Genomic DNA, 22,969 nt, shown 5'->3' on the forward strand with positions numbered 1-22,969 from the left:
ACTTATTTATAATATAGCTCATCTACATGAGGACTTTTTTTATCATATAGTTAATAGTCCTTGGCCCTCTGGAAAATGTGTTTCCATTTTAAATTTAAGGCTCTATCGACAAAGCTATCTAATTTGTATGTGTGCACATGTACTTATGTGTCATACAAATGGGGATATAACACATAACATTTTTTATCTCTTTATTGAATCCAAGTAATACTTCATAAAAGACTACCTTTAATGTCTCCTTTGGCACTGTGAAAAAAAGCCTGTGACTTTTACCTGTGATTTTTGGAATCAATTTCATTACTTTATTTTGCTTAGGTACTTACATCTAGTTCTTGTTGTAGCTGTCATTTCCTGATAAAAATAGTGAGTTTCTTCATCTTGATAAATGTTAAAATGACTCTTGTCTATAATCTTTGTTCAAGTATCCACAATTCTTCCATGTTTTCCACCATCCAGCTTTGACAGCCCTGACAGGAAGCTATGTAAATTTTTCTCTAAAGAGGAAAATTAACCTCTTCTCAAATCATCTTAACTGACGTTTTTGAGGAGCACAACTTGTGAAATATTTAGTATTCCAGCCCAAGTACAAGCTTGGGCCACGGGGCTGTTCTGCAAGGCACCCCAAGCAACGCAAAAGAATGGGCATCTTAATTTACCACGAATAGAATGCTTTGAGACACGTGGTTGCCAATGAAGGAGTCAAATGAGGTGGTTTTCGTAACATGTTTAAGGTACTGTTTGTCTCAGAAGTGGCTTTCTCACAAAAGTATTTCATTTAAAAATGCACTTCTGAAAATAGGCAGAAAAAAAGCTGGCTCTGTGGCTCAATGAAACTATGGGGGAAAAACGATACATCTGTGCTACTTCTCATTTAATATATAATCTGTACTGTTTTGTTTAAAATATGTTACAGGAGTTATTAGAACTGCCTTACATAATATGGACAGAGAAGCCAGAGAACACTATTCAGTGGTCATTCAAGCCAAAGACATGGCTGGGCAAGTTGGAGGACTCTCAGGATCGACGACGGTCAACATCACCCTGACTGATGTCAATGACAACCCCCCACGGTTTCCTCAAAGTATGTACTTGTTTCTTATGATTTACATTTATCACTCTTCATGCACGTAAACCAAAATTAAATACTTACATATGTAATATCATGTCACTGTTCGCTTGAATGGGAATATTTTGTTTTTGTGCTGATTTCCCTTGTCTAAACAAGAGTAAGGAAATCACTTATTGTCTTCTGAACCTGGTGGTTAATTGTCACTGTGTTTAAAAAATATTGTTTCAGCTGGCATTACAATTAAATATTAAAAGTGATACAGTGGTCCTGAGAAATGATATCTTGCATTTGCTAAAGCAGTTATGTATTACTAAGGCATATAGGGAGATATCCAAAATACATTCTGAGGTGAACATTCTACCCTTGCAAAATAAAATTGCATATGTGCTTTCTGTGACAGAAATTGAAAAAAAATCTTCATGTTATACATGAATGTGCTACACACACACACACACACACACACACACACACACACACAGCACCCTGAAGCAAGGTGCGGCTAATTCCATAAGGTGGGCTCTCAGAGTAGAAGATGAACTTTATGAATGGAGGGCACAAACTTTCAGACAATTCAGGGGGAGAAGATGTCAGTTCCGTGAGTGTGAAAAGAAATGGTGTTTATGACTTCCTCATAGTGGGGAAGAAATATTTTTTACTCTTTCTAATGTGGTAGAAACTGCGGATGATGTTTTATAGAATAATCTGTAATTATCCTAAAAATCCTGTAGGGGTGCTATGCCCTTCTGATCCATGATGTTTAAAAACTATAATAAAGTAGATACGATGGTATGTCAACACAGGCTCTTCACGAGTATGTGTGAAATGCCTTCCCTCGCTGTTCCTCTTACTATTTCTCTCTGAACACTCTGGGCTAGCCACAGTTGAGTACTGCCTGTTCCCAAAACATCTTGCACATTCTTGATTCAACACAGAATTTTCCACACTCACATTTCTCTGTTTATAAGCTCTTTTAAAATTTTCTCTGAAGTCTGTTGCAGAATTAACAGTTAATAAATCCTTGTTTTCTGTTACATGGCACTTTAATGTTTTATTTATTTCCATAGGTACTATGAGTCTAAGTAAGAATGATGCTTGAATTGTCTATGTAAATTTAAGTGTTCAGATCAGTGCCCAGCTCTTGATAGATGGTTATTAGATCAATGAGTGAATGAGTTGAATTTTAATATTTTGTCAAACTACCACTGTAAAAAGATATCCAAGTCAAGTACATAGGTAGAATCGATTTTAAAATATTGGTTCTAGAGATAGACTGTGTGACCTGATTCATTCGTGTGTCCTTTGCTCTATGAAGAAAGTAGGTTTAGAAGAAAATTAAAAATCATTGATAAGTCCACCTGGCATTAAACCACAAAATTAAATTTTAAATCATTTTACAAATTACATTGTATTTTTGTATTTATTTTATCACTTGGTCCATACAATGTTCATATATATGTACAGCACTCTAAGACAACTGCTATTCTTTTATAGGATAAGGACACTGAGTTTCAAAGAATTTGTAATGTAATGAACAATAATGCTAAACTCAGTCAAACATAAACTTTATTATAGTTTACAACAACAACTCATCTATTTCAGGTAGATCCCACCATGACTATTTTAAAGATATATGTTAATATCATAGTTCCTAAAAGAATGAGACTTGAGTGATACACTATCAGAATTCAATAAATGCTTGGTCATGATACAAATAGCATCTCTCACGCTTTCTCTGCCTCCTCCTCTCCCTCCTTCTCTCCATAAACTAATTTTTAAATTTACAAGCCCATTAAAATTGATTTTCAAAATAAACAGAAAATTGTAATTGTGATAAATATAGCATAATGATACATAATTTTATTTTTTAAAGTTTATTTTTTTGGGTGGTGGGGGCAGAGAGAGAGATGGACAGAGGATCCAAGCAGGCTCTGTGCTGGCAGCAACGAGCCCAGTGTGGGGCTTGAACTCATGAACTGTGAGATCATGACCTGAGTCGAAGTCAGCAACTCAACTGACTGAACCACGCAGGCACCCCTTATTTTGATTAATAACAAGGTTATTGTTGAAATATCAGTTTATGATGAAAACAAGTATTTGATCTGACAAAGAAACAGAATACATGTATACTCTCTGAGTGAGCTCAGTGTATCTATGGGGATCTCCCTTTCTTCAGGCAGTAACAGGTCTCAACCCTGTCACGCTGTGAGATGCACTTAGAGTTTAGAAACAGAGATGCTATATACCCAGAACCTCACACTCTGACTTGCTGAAGAGATTGTTTAATCTGTAATCCCATCGCACTAAGCACAATGCTACTTTCAAAATTTTAGTGTCACCATAACAAGAGTAGCTTGCAGTAAATTATTGTTTAATTTACCTGTAATCATCATAAGTCATCAAATGGCTACCCACGTAATGGGAAACTCTGTAAATGCTTAGAGGAAAATGTGATATGTTATGAGGACTTGTGTTTATGAAGCACAAATCTTTATGCAGTTCAACTTATGTAAAGATTATATCCAGCCGTCAAATGGATCCAGTAATTTGTATCTCTTCAGATGTGTAACATTTTCACAGGTCTCCTTCTGATTTCTTTCTCACATCACCTGTCTCAAGGAGCCATTGCTCTTACACCAGTACTGTGATCCACTCTGGTATAAACACCTGCACACAAAACTTTGCAAAAATATTCCTTCAAAGCATTTTTCCCTTTTTTCTTTCTTCGGTTAACCTACCACGCCCCGAGAAAGTGAATCAGTTTGTTATGTCTTGTATATCAGTTTGTTATAGCTGAATTTAAGGTTATCGTTGTATTTTAACTTAAAGTAAATTGGCTCTGAATAACTTTGAAAACTCAGGAACGAACTAGACTGATAAGTTGCTTTACAAAGTCTCTACACTAGGGAGTTGCAAACCAAGTGGCCTAGGATGCAAGGCAAATAAAGATCCACGCGGAAGCAGGCTGCCCGTCAGGGTCAGGGAGGCAGAGGGCAGAATAGACACCAGTTGGTACTTGCCCATCTGAGAGGACAGCCACTGCTCAGTTATAGGTAATGCCTGCATGTGGCCAGGAAAATGTTAAGGAGGGAGCCACTTGCAAGTCTCCCAGGGAAAGAACAAATCAGGCCTTCTATGGCTTGAATCTTTACTCAAAGAGGACAAGGGATGCCCAGTTCTCCTTCACAGAAAACTTTTGGGGTATGAAATTCCTCCATATTAGTCCTTCTGTTGAAAGGAATATATTGCACGTTGTAAGATTCTTGCCATGCCCTGTTTTGGCTTTGACTATGTTACAGTTTTATTACAGTTATTGCTTAATTTATTCTTAGGTAGGTAAAAAGTTCCTGACCTCCATTTTTCTGTATAAATAATATGCATATAAAAATCGATAACTTACATGAAAATTCATAAAGCAAACGTTCTGTATCCTAAATGAAGGGATCTGTATTTTGACAATTGCCTTTGAGTACATAAGAATGAATAACATATTTGGGGAAAGAAGAAAAAAAACCCATATATTTCAAATAATCACAGTAAAATGGTAGAAACTTGATTTTTTTTTATTTAAAAACATTTTTTTACATTTATTTATTTTTGGGAGACAGGGAGAGACAGGGCACAAGTGGGGGAGGAGCAGAGAGAGACTGAGACACAGAGTTCAAAGCAGGCTCCAGGCTCTGAGCTGTCAGCACAGAGCCCGACGTTGGCTCGAATTCACAAACCGCGAGATCATGACCTGAACTAAAGTCAAATGCTTAACTGACTGAGCCACCCAGGCTCCCCGAAACTTAATTATTAACAAAACTTCCCTGAAGAACTTGAAATGAATGCAAACTTATACACCATCCCACAACTTTAGCTACTTGTGACCAGAATTGCTATAGTGCCATGGAATATTTGGAGGATCAACGCCTAAGAGTTCAATAGACGTTAATGCTTTTGTTGATAGCAAAATATTTTAGAGGAAAGTTGTCTTCAATTTACTATTTTAATTTGCATAAAAATCAATCTAAATGACATATAATACATTCAGCATTAATATTTTATTTGAAACAGAAAATGAAAGAAACAAAACAAGAAAGATTCTCCTTTGATCAATCAAATTATGAAGTGTATGTTTTAATTATCAGCAACTTGGTGTTTCTCTAGTGTATTTTAAAAATGCTATCTAGTTCCCTTTTTTTCTTTTTCCAGTTTTTATTTAAATTGCAGTTAGTTAACATACAGTATGATATTAGTTTCAGGTGTAGAGTTCAGTTATTCATCACTTAACACACAACACCCAGTTCTCACCACAAATGCCCTCCATAGTTAATGTCTGTTTTATGGTTTCCTCTCTCTCCCCCTGCAGCCCCTATTTTCATCTGTTTTATTTCTTATATTTCACATCTGAGTAAAATAATATGGTACTTTTCTTTCTCTGACTTATTTCGCTTAGCGTAATACTCTCTAGGTGATCTACTTCATTGCAAATGGCAATATATATATATATATATATATATATATATATACACACGTGTATATATATATATACATACATACATACATATACATTTTAGCCATTCTGACAGGCATGAGGTGACAGCATTTTAGTACAGTTACAGGTATATATTCTGAAACTTGCCAAGGGTTTTCTAAATGTCAGCGTGTATTTCATTGAGATAGTATCCCTATGCACTTTGGAAGAAGGTAAATTCTATAACTTCATGCTTTGTTTTCTACGTATGTAAATTAGTTCAAGTTTATTTGTTGTGCCTTTGATTTTTGTTTGTCAGCTAATGAGACATGTATGTTAATATTTCCCACAATTTCACTGCATTTTTCTATTCTTTTATTTTCTGTTTTGGGGTTTTTTAGATATAGTTAATGGTACTGGGTGCAAAATATCTTCCTCTTACATTGAAAATGTTTCATTGTGGAACATCTCTCTATAATAATCATGTATAACATAAAGTCCATTTTATCTGATATTAATATAACTATATCAGATTTTTTAAAATTTTGGCTAATGGTTAGACGGCATAATGTTTTCCATCCTTTTCCTTTCAAGGTATATTTTTTTGATTTTTAAAAGTTTCATATGAGCCACTAAACTGCTATTGTTTTGCTTTATTTTCATCTGGTTTCACATTATTTGTTTATTTTGATTTAATGTACTTACAATAAATTTAATTACTGATATATTTTTGTGTAAGTCTGCCATCTTGCTATTTGTTTTTTTTTAATTTTTCTCTTTTTTCTTCTTCTAGTTTTGAATAGTTAATATATTCCACTGCCTTCATTGTCCCCTTAGTTAACAATTTACTTCCATTTTTCTTTAATATTTGCTCTAGATAATTACAATTTTTTTCCACATTAAATTATAATTTTATCACCTGAAACAAATGGAACAACAAATTGTCCCCATTACATAGACTTTTTTTCTTTTTTTGCTATTTTGACATTTTATATACGAAGCAATACAAAAAATTGTCATTATGTTTGTTTTGTTAAATAGTAAATAATATTTTTTAAGTCAATAATAATTTATCCTTTCTGGTTGTGTTTGCTCTTCCTGGATTGCTGTCTTTCTAAAGGAAATTCTACATTTTGTATAAAAATCTTTCTGCTGTTCCTTTTTGTACTGATCTACTGTCAATGAATTCTTCATATTTTTTTCTTAACTTACAATTTTTGATACTTTTTTTAGAGTGTATTTCACTGGGAGTAGAACTCTAATGTGAAGAATTTTCCTTATTTTAAAATGTAATAAATGATGCAATGTAATTGTCTGCTGAATAATGTTGTCTGTTGAAAATCAGCTATCAGTCTAACTGCTTTATTGTAGGTTAGTTTTTTTCCACTTTAATGGATCTTTTTTTATTTTAAATATTGTTTTGTATTTGATATTCAAGAGTTTAACTCTGGTTTACTTAAGAGGGACTTTAAAAAAATCTACTTTTGGGTTATAAGGAATTTTTAATCTATCTTTTGTTCTGGAAAATCTTGATCAGTATTTATTAAAAAAAAAATATATATATATATATATTTTTTTTTTCTGTTTGTTTTGTCGCTGCCTCCTACTGGTTGTGCAAAAACATGCATGTTAGTGATGAGGTTTTGGGGTGACGGTGGGGTTCAGAGCTGATGGCCAAGAAAGAATTCCTGAAGACATCTTTGGTGCAAAAGGTATGACAAAGGAAGTTCCTGGAGAAAAGGTTTACTCTGTTTTTGCCTCAAGTATTTGCCAATAGGCTGCAGGTTATACGGAAATTTAATTTTATCTGCCATTTCCTTCTTGCCTTTGTTCCTCACTTCACTATGGAGGAAAGGGTGGTATTAGGGGCTCCGGGAAATTGAGTCTGTAAATTTCTGGAGATTAGGCTATTGATAAAGTCATCTTTTTCTTTTAATTTACTAAGATGTTTGTAAACTGAAGGAGACTCCTGTCCTGAAGGACTGTGATCTTTATCAGTTTACTATTTGTTTTCTTTCCTTTCCTTTGTTCTTGGGCAGCCAGAGGTGCCTGAGGAATATCACACACATCCTACCTGGAAGGGGTGGGTGTGGGGATGGGGAACAGTGTGTGCTAACTTGTGGCTTGCCTTAGCTTATTTTATGGTCCCTCATCATTAGGTCTTTTAGCTTTGCACCATAAATCTATTATTTTCTGTGTATTTCTTCTTATTTTGATCTCTGTCTTCTTTAACCTGGATATTTTATATTGCCCTACATTCTAGTACAGTATTTTCCCCTTTATTTTCTAATAACTTGTCTCCTAAAGCTATTAAGTACATATGTTAGCACTGAAATATTTTAGTTCTATCATTTTCATTTGACTTATTAAATATACATTATAGGTATCTGCTAATATTATCTACTTTGTTCCACTTATCTACTTTTTTTCCATGTGTTTTTAAACATTAATCATAATCATTTCAAAACTCTTTTCTAATAACTTTAATGTTAGCATCCAATCTGGGTATTTTTATTGATTTTTTTCCCTTTTTTGTGTTGGTAGTTTTCCAGTTTTAAGCATGCTTTGGAATTATTGACTGAACATTATGTATAAAGAGTTATAACAGTGACTGATTATGTCATCTTCCTCCAAAGAGAGTTATTTGCTAACCTAAATTACTTACATTATCTTAGAACTGCTTTATATCATTTTCCCCTTATTCCTGGGAAGTTTTTATTCCTAAACACACATTTTTCTCTAGTATCAACCGAAGCATTTACCAATTCTGAGTCCTACTGTCTATCGGCTGCTGAAATCTCTATTAGCTCTGGCGCCTTCCAGCTTTGTTTTTTCTTGGTCTCTTCGAGTCTCCACATGTGCACATGTGGCATACGTATCTGCAATTATCACAGAAATATTGCTTTCACATTTCTGGGACCATTTCTCTGAGGTTTCTCCTTTCTGTGCCTTTGTTCTTATTTAAGCTACTATGCCAGCCCTGAATCCCAACCTCTGTCTTCCAGAAACTATATAATTGCTGCTTAGATTCTTTCCCCTAGCACTACATATTTTTTAAAAAAATACCCTGAGTCATTGTCAGTATAAAAATTCATATTGTTGTTCTTCCTTTTTCCCAAAGATCACATCTCTTTCAGGCCTTTTTACATTGAATACTCTCCAATGGCTTGAAACAGTCATTGTGTGTATATTGTGCAGTTTCTAAAGCTGTATTCAATGGGAGAGTGCATCAGATGCATATCACTTCACCATCTTGATTGGAAAGACCAACCCACTGACGTTTAAATTGAAAGAACATGGATGATACATGAATAGCATATCAATTTGATATTCAATATTGATGGAGTTTTGGGGTGATGGTGGAGTGGTCTGAAGCCGACAGCCAAGAAAGAATTCTTGAGGATGTTGTTGGTGCAAAAAGGTGATTTTATTAAAGTATGAAGACAGAACCTGTGGTCAGGAAGAGCTGCACTGGGGTCATGATGGGTAACTCATCATGTACCCTCAGGTGGGAGAGGTCAGGGATAGAGTAACTCTCTAATGAATTTTGGAGGCGAATTTCCAGGACCTTTAGGGGCTAGCTGTTGCTGGGGAAACATCACTTATTACTATTTAATAAAACCTCAGTCATGAGACCCTTGAGATGTATATTGGGGGGCGATAGGCTTAGAGTATGATTGCCAGCATATATCTTGGGGCAGTTGAGATAAAGGAAGTAGATGACAGGATCCTCCAGGTTGGGATAATGTTAAGCCAAACTTCCCTTTTGCCCCTAGCAAAGTGTCATCATCCAGGCAGCTGAGCTCCTAAAGGGAAGTCACTCTGCCAGTTTCAAGAACTTGTCAATGGGCTGTAGGCAGTAAGGGGATGTAATTTTTTCATTTGCTGTGGTTTCCCACATCACAAGGGCAAGCACCTAAACCCTCTCCTTTGTTGTTGGGTAGCCAAGAATATCTAAGGAATGTCACACACATCCCACCTTGTGTGTGTGTGTGGGGGGGGGGGGGCACTGTTAGCCTGTATTTTGCCCTTAGCTTGCCCCAGGCTCCCTCATCAAATATGGCTAAATTGAAATTATGAATTCAAAAGAAGGCTGACATTCTCAAATTAACTGTAAAACCTGCAAGTTATTGGTCTATTATAGTTTTTTATTCAGCTCTGTAGATACAAAGTGTGTTTATTTAATATTATGAGATTTTGTGTATAAAATAAGAATAATTGAAAATAATTATATATTTATTCTAATAAAAAAGGTACAAATACTTATGGAGCATATTCTTTCATATAAGGTAGTAGTTATAAATAAATAAGGATGTGGCATTATTCCAATTTTAAAGTTGAGTATTTTGAATTAATTTAAGATTGTCTATTTAGAAACTTACCAGTTATAACATCAATAATTTTATGATTATATTTAATCTCTTTGGCTGTATGCTGTGGCAAAGTTATAGATTCCTTTTCCTTTGCTTACCCTATTTAGCATGGATATGCATGCTTAGGGTAATAAGCATATATTACTGAGAAATTATGTGATTGTTACTAATTAGTCTTTACAAATCATCTTTTAAATTATTCACAGAATGCTGAAAAATAGTAGGAATGATCTGCAATTAGAATTTATAAGTTTTGGGGTGCCTGGGGGGCTCAGTCAGTTAAGTGTCCAGCTTTAGCTCTGGTCATGATCTCACGGTTCGTGGGTTCGAGCCCCGTGTCAGGCTCTGTGCTGACAACTCAGAGCCTGGACCCTACTTGGGATTCTGTGTCTCCCTCTCTGTCTGTCCCTCCCCCACTCACGCTCTGTCTCTGTCTCCCAAAAACAAGTAAATGTTAAAAAAATAAAAAGAATTTATAAGTTTACAATTTTTTCAGCATTTCATGAGTCATGTTTCTGAATAAAAGTGAGAGAATGCTAAAAAAGAGAAGTGGCCCACTTCACCAGTCCTTTGAAAGAAAAATTTCTTACAGGAGAATCTGCTTTGTAGTAGTGCACGTTTACACATGGTGACACCAAATATGTTAGGATAACCAGTTTTATTTAGTTTATTTACCTATTTTTTTTTTTTAGGTCAACTAACTTTAAAGATACTCTTCCACTTTTGGGATGAGCACTGGGTGTTGTATGGAAACCAATTTGACAATAAATTTCATATGTTAAAAAAAACAAAGATACTCTTCCCGAGTTCAGTGGAATTCTATTATCAGACAATTGTTCTTTTAATGTGTGGCATTGTAACGTGCATGCTGTAGTCATTCTTTATTCATATAGTAAAAACAATGCCACCAGAGCTTAAGGTAATGCTTAACGATCTAGATTCCATACAAGTTTTTCAGATGCAAGAAATTCCCAGATTCTTGGTATGTCTTTTTAAATTTGAGAGTTTAAATTTCCAATGTAAACTGCATCTGCTGTGTAAAGCAATTTAAAGCAGAGACTTAGAAACTTTCTGGTTAATCTTATCTATAATGTCAGACTTCCGGGATAAGTCAGATATCGCAGCCTAAGACTTACAAGTCAATCAGTTTTCCCTCAGAATCAACTATAAATAAATATTTATCTTATGTAAGTTGTCACATTCCCAAGTAAATGCTATTAATGTAAGAAAAAATATTAATTAGTCATAATAATTATAATTATCAGATTGATTACAGCTTTTGTAGGCTGGGACCCAGGGTTAATTTTAGAGAATGACTTATTTACTCATCTGGCAAAGTTACTGAAGGAAAGAAACAAGGTCTTTTTAAAAGCAATTAAATCAGTATTATCCTGGGGGAAGAAAAAGTGTATTTGAAGGGTCAAGCTTCAATGAATCAAATGCCCTTTTATTATTCACACCAAATCTTGCTTTCTTAAATGTACTTCATCTAATCATTAGCATTTCATGATACAGTCTAAGAAATAATGTGAAAAGGATCACATATGGCATAGGAAATTATAGCACATTCAGAAACAGAAATATGAAATAATGACATCTGTATCTCTCTGCCATATAAAATTACATAGTCTTAAAACCAAAATGGATAATTATAACACGATTTAAAGATATATTTGAAACTTGCTAATGAGGTAGACTATAATTTAGAAATTACATATATTAAAGCTAAGAAAAAAAATCCTTTATTGATATATTACAAGTAACTTGGTGCATAAACTTCAGTAACACATATTGTACCACCTCAGATCTCAGCAAGCCCAAGCTTCCCATCCAGGCACTTAAATCATAATTGTTTCTATGTATTTAACTTTTCCAGATAAGACAAAAATCCTACCTTAAAATAATCCCAGGCATCAAAATGCTATACATTCTGTAGTAGAATTGATATAACAAACATTTCATTTAGGGGGGAAAAAAAACCACCTCTCTCCACACACTTTCAATTTTTTCTGTGAAAGTTATCTAACAGTCACTAAGAATGATCCAGTCTTCATGATAATAATAAGAAAATAAATTTAGGTGTATAAATTATCAACATTTTGCTCTGATAGCAATTAGCTTCTAATGGGAAAAATGACCTTACATTTAAACGATGAGGAGAGACAAATTTTGGTGGATCTGAACACTGATTTCTGTATTGTAGAAAATGGTTGGCTCAGTACATATGACTTAGCACTAGAGTCTAAACTGGCAACATCTACAGAACTTCAGAGTCTCCTTTTTCTTTAATTTTATTTTTTTATTTTCAGAGAGACAGAGAGTGAAAATGGGAGACGGGCAGAGAGAGAGGGCTCTGTACTGTTAGCACATGGTGCTCAAACTCATGAAACTGTGAGATCATGACCTGAGCCGAAATCAAGAGTCAGACACTTAACCGACTGAGCCACTTAGGTCCTCCTGAATCTCCTTCTTTCTAATATGGCCTCCTCTTCATCCAGGGAGCTTTCACTTGCATATTTGTGTAGGTGCTTCTGTGCTCTCTGACTCCCTGATGCTGAAAATATAGAGAACATTTTGAGAATCAGGGATCCTTTCTCCTGGACCTCTGTTGTAGAGTTCTGTCCAGCGTGAGTGCCATACTCTAGAATAATGAGAGTTTAGGGAATTACATGTATTCTGCTACTGTTATAATTGTAAATTTTCTCCCAGTAGACTTTATATTTCCATGTGATTATAGTAGTGTAAGTGCACTTGAAACAGTGGCAAATTAGTTAGCTGATGTTATGGAAGTCTAGAGGGAGAATAAGGCAGCATGCAGGCTCCAGCAGCTGGCATTTTAGCTTTGTAGCCCTAGAAAATGGAGGAAGTGTACAGTTACAAGAATTTATTAGGATGTTACTAGAATAACATATCTGGCATGAAACCAGAGTTTGCTCTGAAATGGAAAATGGAAAAACTACTTGCCAGTCAACAGAAGCCAGAGTATAGACATTGACATTAAAAATTGGCATTGAGAACTTTAAAAAATTGGGCAAATAGGAGATTAGATACAATTGAATGCAGAATACATAAATTGGAAGACAGGTCTGAGGAAACTAGACAGAATGCATAAGAAAGGCTTAAGATAAACATACAAACAAACAAAAAAGAGGGATTAAAATACATAGCAAAGGAAAACAAATTTCTAATGTAAAATAATAGGAGTTTCAGAGGAAGACAGCAAAGAGAATGATGAGACAGTATAAAAAAAACAATAAACTAGACTGTTTTCAAGAATAAGTATAGATATTAAACCTTAAACAAATAATCATAAGAAATCTCAAGTGTGTTGGAAAAATTTTATCTCATAGGTGTGTTATGGTGAAATGTAGAGTTTGAAAAACAAAAAGAAAGGAATTTGACACACCATGGGCTTCTCATCAACAATAATAGAATACATATGACAGTAGAAAATTGTTCTCAAAATTGATGAGTAGATGAAATATAATTATTACTCTAGAAATCTTTAACCTATTAAATTGCATTAAAAATGAGGAAGAGATAAAAATATATGTTAAAACAAAAAGAATGAGTTCACTGTTCAGAGAACCTCACTGGAAAACTATGTAAGATGTATGTCTTGTATTGCAATCATTCACAACATTCATTCTCACTTGTCTTATTTCCTTAAAAAAATTCTGTTTGGAATAGAATTTTACTGACCTTTCATTTTCAAGTACTTGATATCTTTCTTACCTGCACTTGTATATTTAATTATATGTTCACAATTCTGCATTCTGTCCCCACCTTTGACATGCTTTCCTATAAGTAGAAGATATTTTCCCATTGAATTTGGGTTGGCTAATTAATTTGCCTTGATCAATGGCATGTGAAAGATTGTGGTTTGAACCACATCTGAGCATAAACCTTAATAAGCTTGTGGTTTAGCTTAATTCTCTTGTGCTTGGCTCCACTCTGATAAGAACATCATTTAGAAAGAAGCTACTCCTTCAGTCTTATGAGAAAACACTGGAGCTTAATACAGTTGAGTACAGCAGAGCCCAGCAGAATTGTACCAAGCCAGAGTTAATATATAAAGTGAGAAGAAATAATGTTTGTGATTATAAATTATTGAGATAGAATTCATTAGCGATAGAAAGTGACTAATAAACAAAGTGAGTATGCATACTACATTGTATCTCTCTAGAAGCAAGTTTCTGTCAAAAACACCACCACTGCCATTACCACCCCTGCCACCACTACTACAGCAAATTATGTGAAATTGTGTTTGAAGAAGAAAAGCGTATGGAGTGAAGCTTACAGGATGCTTGAAAATGACTGTGTTCTGCTTTGGTAACATTTTAATGAGATAATTTATAAGGTAGAAAATGTACCTAAAGAATTCATGGCTTCAGAAGAGGTTTTATGAAAGCATGTCTGTAATGTGAGTTGATTGCTATAAGCTGCATTTGATTAGATACTACAAGAAAGAGATGAGTACAGAAAAAAAAATATTGGCCTATTTTCTAGTAAACATGAAAAAGATGGAAGAAACCAAAAATTTCATGACTTTGAGGGTTGAAAATGCAAAGGATTCAACAAATAAGTTAGCCTCAGAACTTTAGGGGCAGGAATTCTTGTAATGATTGCACAGAATAATTACTGAATTGCCATGAATGGTTGGCATTCTTTTCCTTTAAAATAGGGCATTTATTTTTTTTATTATTTTGTCCTTATATATCCTTAATTGTATATTGAATGGTAGTGGGCAAATAATATGTCTTTCTAATTCAGTGGTCTCTAGATCAAGAAGACACCTGCTCTGGTATGACTGTTTCACATGATTTTGAAATTGAAGCCTGGGTCCATGGTTTAAAGAGATTTGGGAGTATCAGGAAGCAGATGAAAGGATTTTTATCCATAAGAGGCACACAGATATTTGTGACTGGAGGATGGAATATGAATAGATTGTATTATTTGTTCACAATGGTTAATTCTTTTCCGTCTCTCATTATGTTTTGCTGTAGATGGCAAATATGTCCCTGGTGTTTTAATTCTGTACTTTGCCAATGACTTTGGCCAACAGAAGATACCATGCTTGAAGAGAAGCTTTAACTTCAATTTAGTGGTTTAATTCTGTGTTCATGATCTTGCCTCCTCCCATCTCCTTCCTTCCTTCCTTCCTTCCTTCCTTCCTTCCTTCCTTCCTTCCTTCTTTATTTATTTTTCTAGTAAAAAAGGAAGGTGGTTTTTATTAAAGCATGGGACAGGGCACCTGGGCAGAACGAGCTGCACTGGGATTGTGAGGAACAATTGATTATATACTTTTGAGTTAGTGGGGCTTAGGTAAGTCTTTAAGGAATTTGGAAGCAATGGTTCCAGGACCATGAGGTACTGACAGCTCAGAGGCTGGAGCCTGCTTCAGATTCTGTGTCTCCCTCTCTCTCTGCTCCTTCCCCACTCGAGCTGTCTCTCTCTCTCTCAAAATAAACAAGCGTCATTTTTTTTAAAAAAAGATTAGGTCATTTACTACTGTCTAGTAAAGCATGTCATGAGACCCTAAGATATGTATCAGTAAACCATATGTTTGGAAGATCAATCACTACCATAAATCTTATGGGGCAGAGATAAAGAAAATTTCCAGAGGGATTTTGATTTGTTAAAGGAGACTGACTTATAGGATCCTGGAGATTGGGCTAATGTCAAGCCAAGGTTACCTTTTGCATCTAGCAAAGTATTAACATGAAAGCAGGTGAGTTCCTAGAGGAAAGTCACTCTACCTTTCTCAAGTATTTGTCAATAGTTTGCAAGTTATAAGGAGATTTAATTTTTTCTAATTTTTTTCTTTTGTTCTCTACTTCATTTCCCCCTAAACAATTTTGACCCTTAAATCTTTAAGGTTGCTGAGAGTGGAAGGTCTTATCTTCTGTAACTTCTTCCTGCTGAATAGGGATGTCGAAATGTCCCTACCTGTGGGTCAACGCTGCTCAGTTGGGGACTAATATATAAGAATTATGAAAGGCAAAGGCAGCTGAATCCAAGGTAGACAGTATATTTGGATATCCCGAATAGAAAAGATCATCTGTCGGACTGAAGTTATGTCAGTAAAGGAGTCTCATGACCAGATGGAGAGACATGGGAGAAAAGAGCAAAACATAATTAGAATAACATAAGGAAAACTTCACTCAAATAAGAATCCTATGATAGTTGACCAAAATCCTCCTCCAGTCCAGGAGTTTAACCAATCATTAAAGGATAGTGGGATTGTTTAAAGTGCCAATTTGAGTATTCATGCCTTCTAGTAACCCTGTCACATTTCTGTGGTAATCTGGAGTATATACATTACACTCTTTTAATAAAGCATAGGTTCCTCCTTGAGCTGCAGTCAGGATATTAAGGGCCATTGGGTTGTAGAAGAGTACCTTTTGAATTTGTGGGTGACTGCATGTTGAGCTTAAAGGTGGACATGGTGTATTTGGCTAAAGGCTCTATTGGCAATTTTATATCAATAGAGATAGCTCCTGAGACAAAAAAAAAAATGGCTAAGGGATAAAACCATCAAGAAGCCATCTTTCTTTTATGTCTAAACTTAACAATATCCTAATCACAAGGAATCACTGGCAAGTGGGAGACGACTTATCTGGGTATATGGGCATCCCCAAGTGCATCATCCAATCCAATTATAAGGAAAATGGGGCCATAAGTCCATAGTTAATTCTATGGAGTGGGGTATGCTTCAGCTTTTAAGGAGTGATTTTGTCATTCCAGACATACAGAATTGGTCAAAGTGATAGTTGAGTTATGCAATTGTTGGGGAATCCATCCCATGTCCAGCTATTCAAATAATCATATGCCCATGGGTCCTTTTATTATCCCCACAGAATAAAAAGCATGAAGATTCTCTATACATGAGCTATTGTGGCAATTTCTCTCAAGTTTACCTCAAGTTGTCTAGCTAAGGCAAACAATATTCAAAGACAATCAGAACTAGAATTGAACATCCACAAAGGTGTGTTACTGAAGTCTAATTTTTCTCTCTAGAATTATCATCAATTCCAGAGATAGTCAAATCAAGACTATTTTGTTTATAAAACAGGTTCAGTTTCAACATGGCCTAATTATTTGCATAAGCTCAGCAATATAGATCTTTAAAATTTTGTTTTGCTGGAATTTTTTATAAGGAATCTTTACATTGAACTTTTAGTAGCCTCTCTAGACCAGAAGTCAATCCAAATACTTACCCTCAGACATACCTACACTACCTATAGATTTGGGTGAATTCCTCTTCTCAAGATCCCCAAAATATTCTGAGGTTCCTGCACCTGCCAGGAAGTGACATCCTTTACTCAGCTGGTAAGGCTGCTGGGAACTCTATAAGCAAGGTATGAGGCCAACACTTCCAATGGTCTTTATAGCTCCATGTTTCATAAAGTTAACCTTAGGCCCTTAAAGCTAACTAGTCATATCTGAGTCTATGCATATCTCTCTCAAATATGACATTCAAGTCAAAGCCTTGGTAAAATAACCAGAATTTCCAGTGGTGTCCTGTTACAAGGAGAATGGATTCTTATTAAACTTAGGAAATAGGATTGTCATGAAAGAAAGCATACTCACTGAGACTTTTTGAATTTCAGAGGTCTCAGGCAGTGAGAAAAGTTAAATGCTTCAGTTTGTTCAAAATTGAATACTTTATCACAATTTGTATATCATAGATATCTTAAGAGAAAGTTTCCTAAATCTGGAAGAGCAAACCTTAGAGAACCAATAAGAGTCACTAAAACTAGAATCATTTTCCTCTATTCATTTAGTCCCATGTTACTAATTCTTAATCAGGTTTAATGTAGCCTTTTAGTCAGTTCTGGAAATTCTTACCCATTTTAGTTTTAGGATTTTAAAGATATCAAAAACCTGTATTTGTTGAAAAGCCTTTTCATGAATCACCTTGAAGATGAATACATTTCTCAAGAGCATCAGAACAGTAATTGTAAATGACAAAATACTCAAAAATTGAATGGTTAAAGATCTGAGAATTCATTATAATGCAATTGACAAGGAAATTCAGTTATTTCTGTGACATATAATACTTCAAAAGTCTGAATATTGAGTGATGACCTTATACCAGAACATAACATACCAAATAAACAAGTCTAATTAGTCAAAGAGACTTCGTTTACAATTCAAATATTGGTGAAGTTTGTTAAAACCTTCAGTTTTTAAAACCAGTACCTAAATAGGATTACGGATTATCCAAGACCTGATGAAGACAAAGCACACAAACTGTTTTGGGGGGGGTGGTTTCTTTATATACTTATAGTTTTCATATAATGCAAGATAGAATTAAATATTTGCTGTTTTGAATTACTGAGATATTTTGGTGATTAATCAATACATAAATAGCTGACTTATAAACATACTACATCTGTTATTTTTTAGAATTCTCACTGTGTAATATAGTATATATTTTTTATCATATATTTTCCCCATTTTCTCTGTCCCTCATAAGAATGTACACTTTATACGGATGTTTTGTCTGTTTTTGTTTGCTTCTGTTTTGTTTACCGTATTTGCAGTACCTGAAATTACACCAGCATGAGGTAAGTGACATTTACTGAACAAGCTGACAAACCTTGGCTGACCCAAAATTTCGTAGGGGCAAGTACAATTTCATAAATAATGAAGAACTTTTAAAGAAAAAAATTGGAATCGGGCAGAAAAAACAGGTATCAATATCCATTTGGTTTGACAAATAGATGTAGTGAATTTCACAGAGCACTTAGGAAGCACACCCATGTGTACCCTGGGACTGGGTATATGTGTATCGTACATTAGAAAACAAAGGCACTGGTGTCGTTGACCATCAACGTTGACCATCATTGTGAAAGTAGATAAACCGGCATCCTGAAGCTTTACAATTGGACTAAGATTTATATCTTCTTTATGCTTTAAAGGGAAATATGATTGTCTCATGGCATTAGAAGAAGGAAAGATTCAAAAAGCAAATACACTAAATATAAAATGATCAATGTTACTAGATAAACATTAAATTATTTTAAGCAAAAGATATAAACATAGGGAAATTACAGGTTATCTGATATTCTAAAAACATTTACAATAATAATTATGCATAAAATAGATTAGAGGTTACAAAAAACTTTTGTATCCAAATGAAGAATGTTAGGAGCATATGAAATTATTGCAATGAAAGAAAAGATCATCTTTACAGAAATCTGGGGATATACCAACTATAAATGCTCAATTTTCTTTTTAGAACCAGTTAGAATTTTTAATAGAATAGAAACAGAAATAACTTCAATATAGTAGAAAACGAATGCTTGAAGTTTTGGATGTAAATATATTTTTGTTGAAATAATTAAAAACAAAAAGAGACACCATGATAATGTGTAAAAGGAGCTATAAGAAATCACCTAAGAGTTCTACAAAACTGAAAATGCTTAATTAAAATCAGTCTTGGAAGCAATAAATATCAAAAGAGCCAATAATATTAAAAACTGATATAAAAATAATGAAAGTAAGGAAAAGAGAAAAATCTTTTCACAGCACACAAGGAGAGAGAGATGTAGGAAGGACAGGGAGTGAAACTATTATGTGTAAATATCTCTTGAAAACCAACAAAAAATAGGGGTGCCTATGTGGTTCAGACAGTTGAGCATCTGACTCTTGATTTTGGCTCAGGTCATGATCTCACAATGTGGGATGAAACCCTGTGTTGGACTTTCTGCTTAGCATGAAGTCTGCTTGGGATCCTTTTTTCTCTCTCTCCTTCTGCCCCTCTCCCCCAATGGTACGAGTGCTCTCTTTCACTCTCTCTAAAATTAAAAAAAAATAATAAATTAAACACAAGAAATAAGTGTCTTGAAAGAAAACTTTTATGATTTGAAAAACAGAGGATTCAGATTAAAACATGTCAACAGGTTTTAATATTAGAACAACATCCAAAACTAAACCCATCTTGGCAATATTTATTATGAAGATGACAATAATTAATAAGTTGGGAGTGAAAGAAAAGAGCTCACCGAACAGCATTAAATCAGTGACTAGTTTTCTCTTCTACTGATCTATACACCCATCTCGTCACAGTATATCATGGTGTGAATGTGGATACAGTGGTTGGTTTGGGGGATATTTTTGTATCCCCCCATTGTGCATCAAGTCATTAGCTACGTCAGCCCTCAACAAAACAAAAATTAGTATAACCATGAAGGATTTTTCTTTTTCAAAAGTTATTTTCTGCTACAGAATTCAGATAGAATATCCTTCCATAGTTGATGACCATTAAAACAACTGAGGCTGTTTGGTCATAGCTCATGTAAATATAACCAAGATTTTTACTATTAGTGTGCTGGGACTGCACAATTATTAGATGTAATTATATTTTATAAAAGCAGAGCTACATGTAAAACAATAGAATGATTGCTTTACTCTTTTTTTTTAATTTTATTTATTTTGAGAGAGAGAGCATGCATGTGTGTGAGTGGGGAAGAAGCAGAGAGAGAGGGAGAGAGAGAATCCCAAGCAGGCTCCAAGCTGATAGTGTCGAGCCCTAGGTGAGGCACTATCCCTTGAACAGTGAGATCATGACCTGAGCTGAAGACTTGATTCAGACACTTAACTGACTAAGCCACCCAAGTGCCCCAATGACTTCTTTATTTACTAAAGAATTTGAAAAATAAACTCCTGCATTTTAAAAACGTGTTGAGGGGGGTGCCTGGGTGGTTCAGTCAGTTGAGTGTCCAACTTTGGCTCAGGTCATGATCTCGCAATTTGTGGCTTTGAGCCCCCCATCGACTCAGTGCTGACAGCTCAGAGCCTGGAGCCTGCTTCAGATTCTGTCTCCCTCTCTCTCTGCCCCTCCACCACTTGTACTCTGTGTCTCTCTCTCAAAAGTAAATATTAAAAATATTTATTGAAGGGTGCCTGGGTGGCTCAGTCAGTTAAATGTCCACTTCTTGATTTTGTCTCCGGTCATAATATCATGGTTTGTGAGATAAAGCCCCACATTGGGATCTGGGCTGATGGCACGGAGCCTACTTGGCTTGGGATTCTCTCTCTCCCTTTCTCCCTGCCCTTCCATGGAGCTTTCTCTCTCTCTCTCTCTCTCTCTCTCTCTCTCAAAATAACTAAACTTAAAAAATCAAAAAATTCCATATATTGCATGACTTGGGTTTTTAATGCATAATTTACTTTAAATGTGTAAGTACATTATAAATGTGTGTGTATATATATAGTGTGTATACATATTATATATGTCGTATGTCATATATATGTGTATATATATGTGTATATATATGTATGTATACACACACACATATACATATATATATATATATATATATATATATATATATGTTTATGTATATATGACAAATTTTCTTTAGTAAATGTTTGAAGAAAAAGGAGGGAGCTGGTAAAACTCTACCCTTAATTTCAATAGAGATAATTAAGAATTAAGTCTCTTGTTTTAAATTTGTGTATGTCCTTACAAATCCAATTATGAAATTTATTTCTAAGAATTGAATGCATGATCTCTCTCTCTCTCACACACACTAATACATAAATGAAATGCAGATATGCATACATATAACATGTTTGTATGCACATACACACTATGTGTGGGCTTATATGCATGTGTGAAAGTACAATCTCGGTGGGGTTTTTTAATCCTTTTCCATCCCCTTGGAAATGTATAATGTTACACAGTATATAACCTTTTGGAGAACTTGCCGAGCACTCTGAGGGATATTTTGGCAACCACAGAAGTGCTGATTAGACTGTACTATAAATTATCCAAGATGGGTATTTTTTTCTTCCCAGAGGGAGTAATTACAGAGTAAAAATAATATGAAAGGCAAAAGGTCATTCACCATGTATTCCAAGATTCTAGGAGTTATGACCTTTATTAATCTTACGTAGATAAAAGTGATTTTTTTTCCTAAATAGTATACTGACTCTATCAATTGAGCCATATCATGTATAACAATGGTATAGCTTCAGGCTGTTAGTCAGATATTTACATTATGAATCATACCCTTTAAAGTTTCTCCCAAATGTTCTTCAAGCCTATAAGGAATGGCAGCTTTCATAAATAACAGGTAAATGAAGGTTCATATGCAATTATTATACAGAGGTGATAATATATAATTATTTATGGACTATAGGCTCTCAGTTTTTAGGATTCTTAAAGGTAATTTTATATGTTTATGTCTTTATGAGTGGTATTTGCATTTTTGTTAGAATTAATATTTAGAGTAAGTTTTGTCTTATATCTTTTCTTATTTTAGAATAATTCAATATATTTCCTCCCATGGCTAATCACACTATACTAAAAATGTCATACATAAAGATACTATATTGGATTAAAGTTACAAATGTGCATATGAATGTTATGTTTATGTTAAGCACAAATATTAATAAAGTGCGTAAGCTTTAAATACACACAAGGCTCTTTAGAAGGAGCCTGGTCCCAGAGATCTTAGATTCTTTGAAATTATTTAATTCATGGCAAGTCTATTTTTTATATTCTTTATGATCTTTATTATCATGCCCATCCAAGTCATTGAGTTAATCTCCATTTATCATTATATATATACATGTATATATGTGCATATATGTTTCCAATTACTTCTATTAATCCTATAATTCTCTCACTAGAATATCACCTTAGATACACAGACACACACTCAGAGGTTTTATTTTCCAATTTGCTGATATTTCTTATCTTATAGAGATGATCATTATTCATTCTCTTTTTGGATTCGCCTATTGATGGATACTTGAGTTGTTTCCATATCTTGGTCATTGTGATTAATGGCTACAGTGAACATATTAATATAGGCATCTCTTTGAGATTCTAATTTCAATTCTTTGGGATGTGTACCTAGAAGTAGAATTGCTGGGTCATATAGTGGTTCTACTTTTTTTTTTTTTTTTTTTTTTTTTTTTTGAGGAAACTCCATACTATTTTCCATAGCTGCTGCACCATTTTAAGTTTCTACCAAGAGTGTACATGGGTTCCAGTTTCTCCAGAACTATACCAACACCATTTATCTTTTGTGTTTTGATAATAGTCATTCT

At 34.4% G+C, this 22,969-nt stretch overlaps 1 protein-coding gene across 4 annotated transcripts in view; it reads left to right on the forward strand.

Moving 5' to 3' along the window:
* The window catches only part of CDH18 (cadherin 18), a 532,487-nt gene that overhangs the window by 415,345 nt on the left and 94,173 nt on the right, over positions 1-22,969 (forward strand). For all 4 annotated transcript variants that reach the window (XM_042952827.1, XM_042952846.1, XM_042952853.1 and 1 more), the window contains one exon: positions 914-1,081. In XM_042952827.1, the coding sequence (XP_042808761.1) occupies positions 914-1,081 (168 nt within the window). The remainder of the gene's footprint in view (positions 1-913; positions 1,082-22,969) is intronic.

The sequence above is a fragment of the Panthera leo genome, chromosome A1 (genome assembly GCF_018350215.1).
Source record: "Panthera leo isolate Ple1 chromosome A1, P.leo_Ple1_pat1.1, whole genome shotgun sequence".
NCBI lineage: Eukaryota > Metazoa > Chordata > Mammalia > Carnivora > Felidae > Panthera > Panthera leo.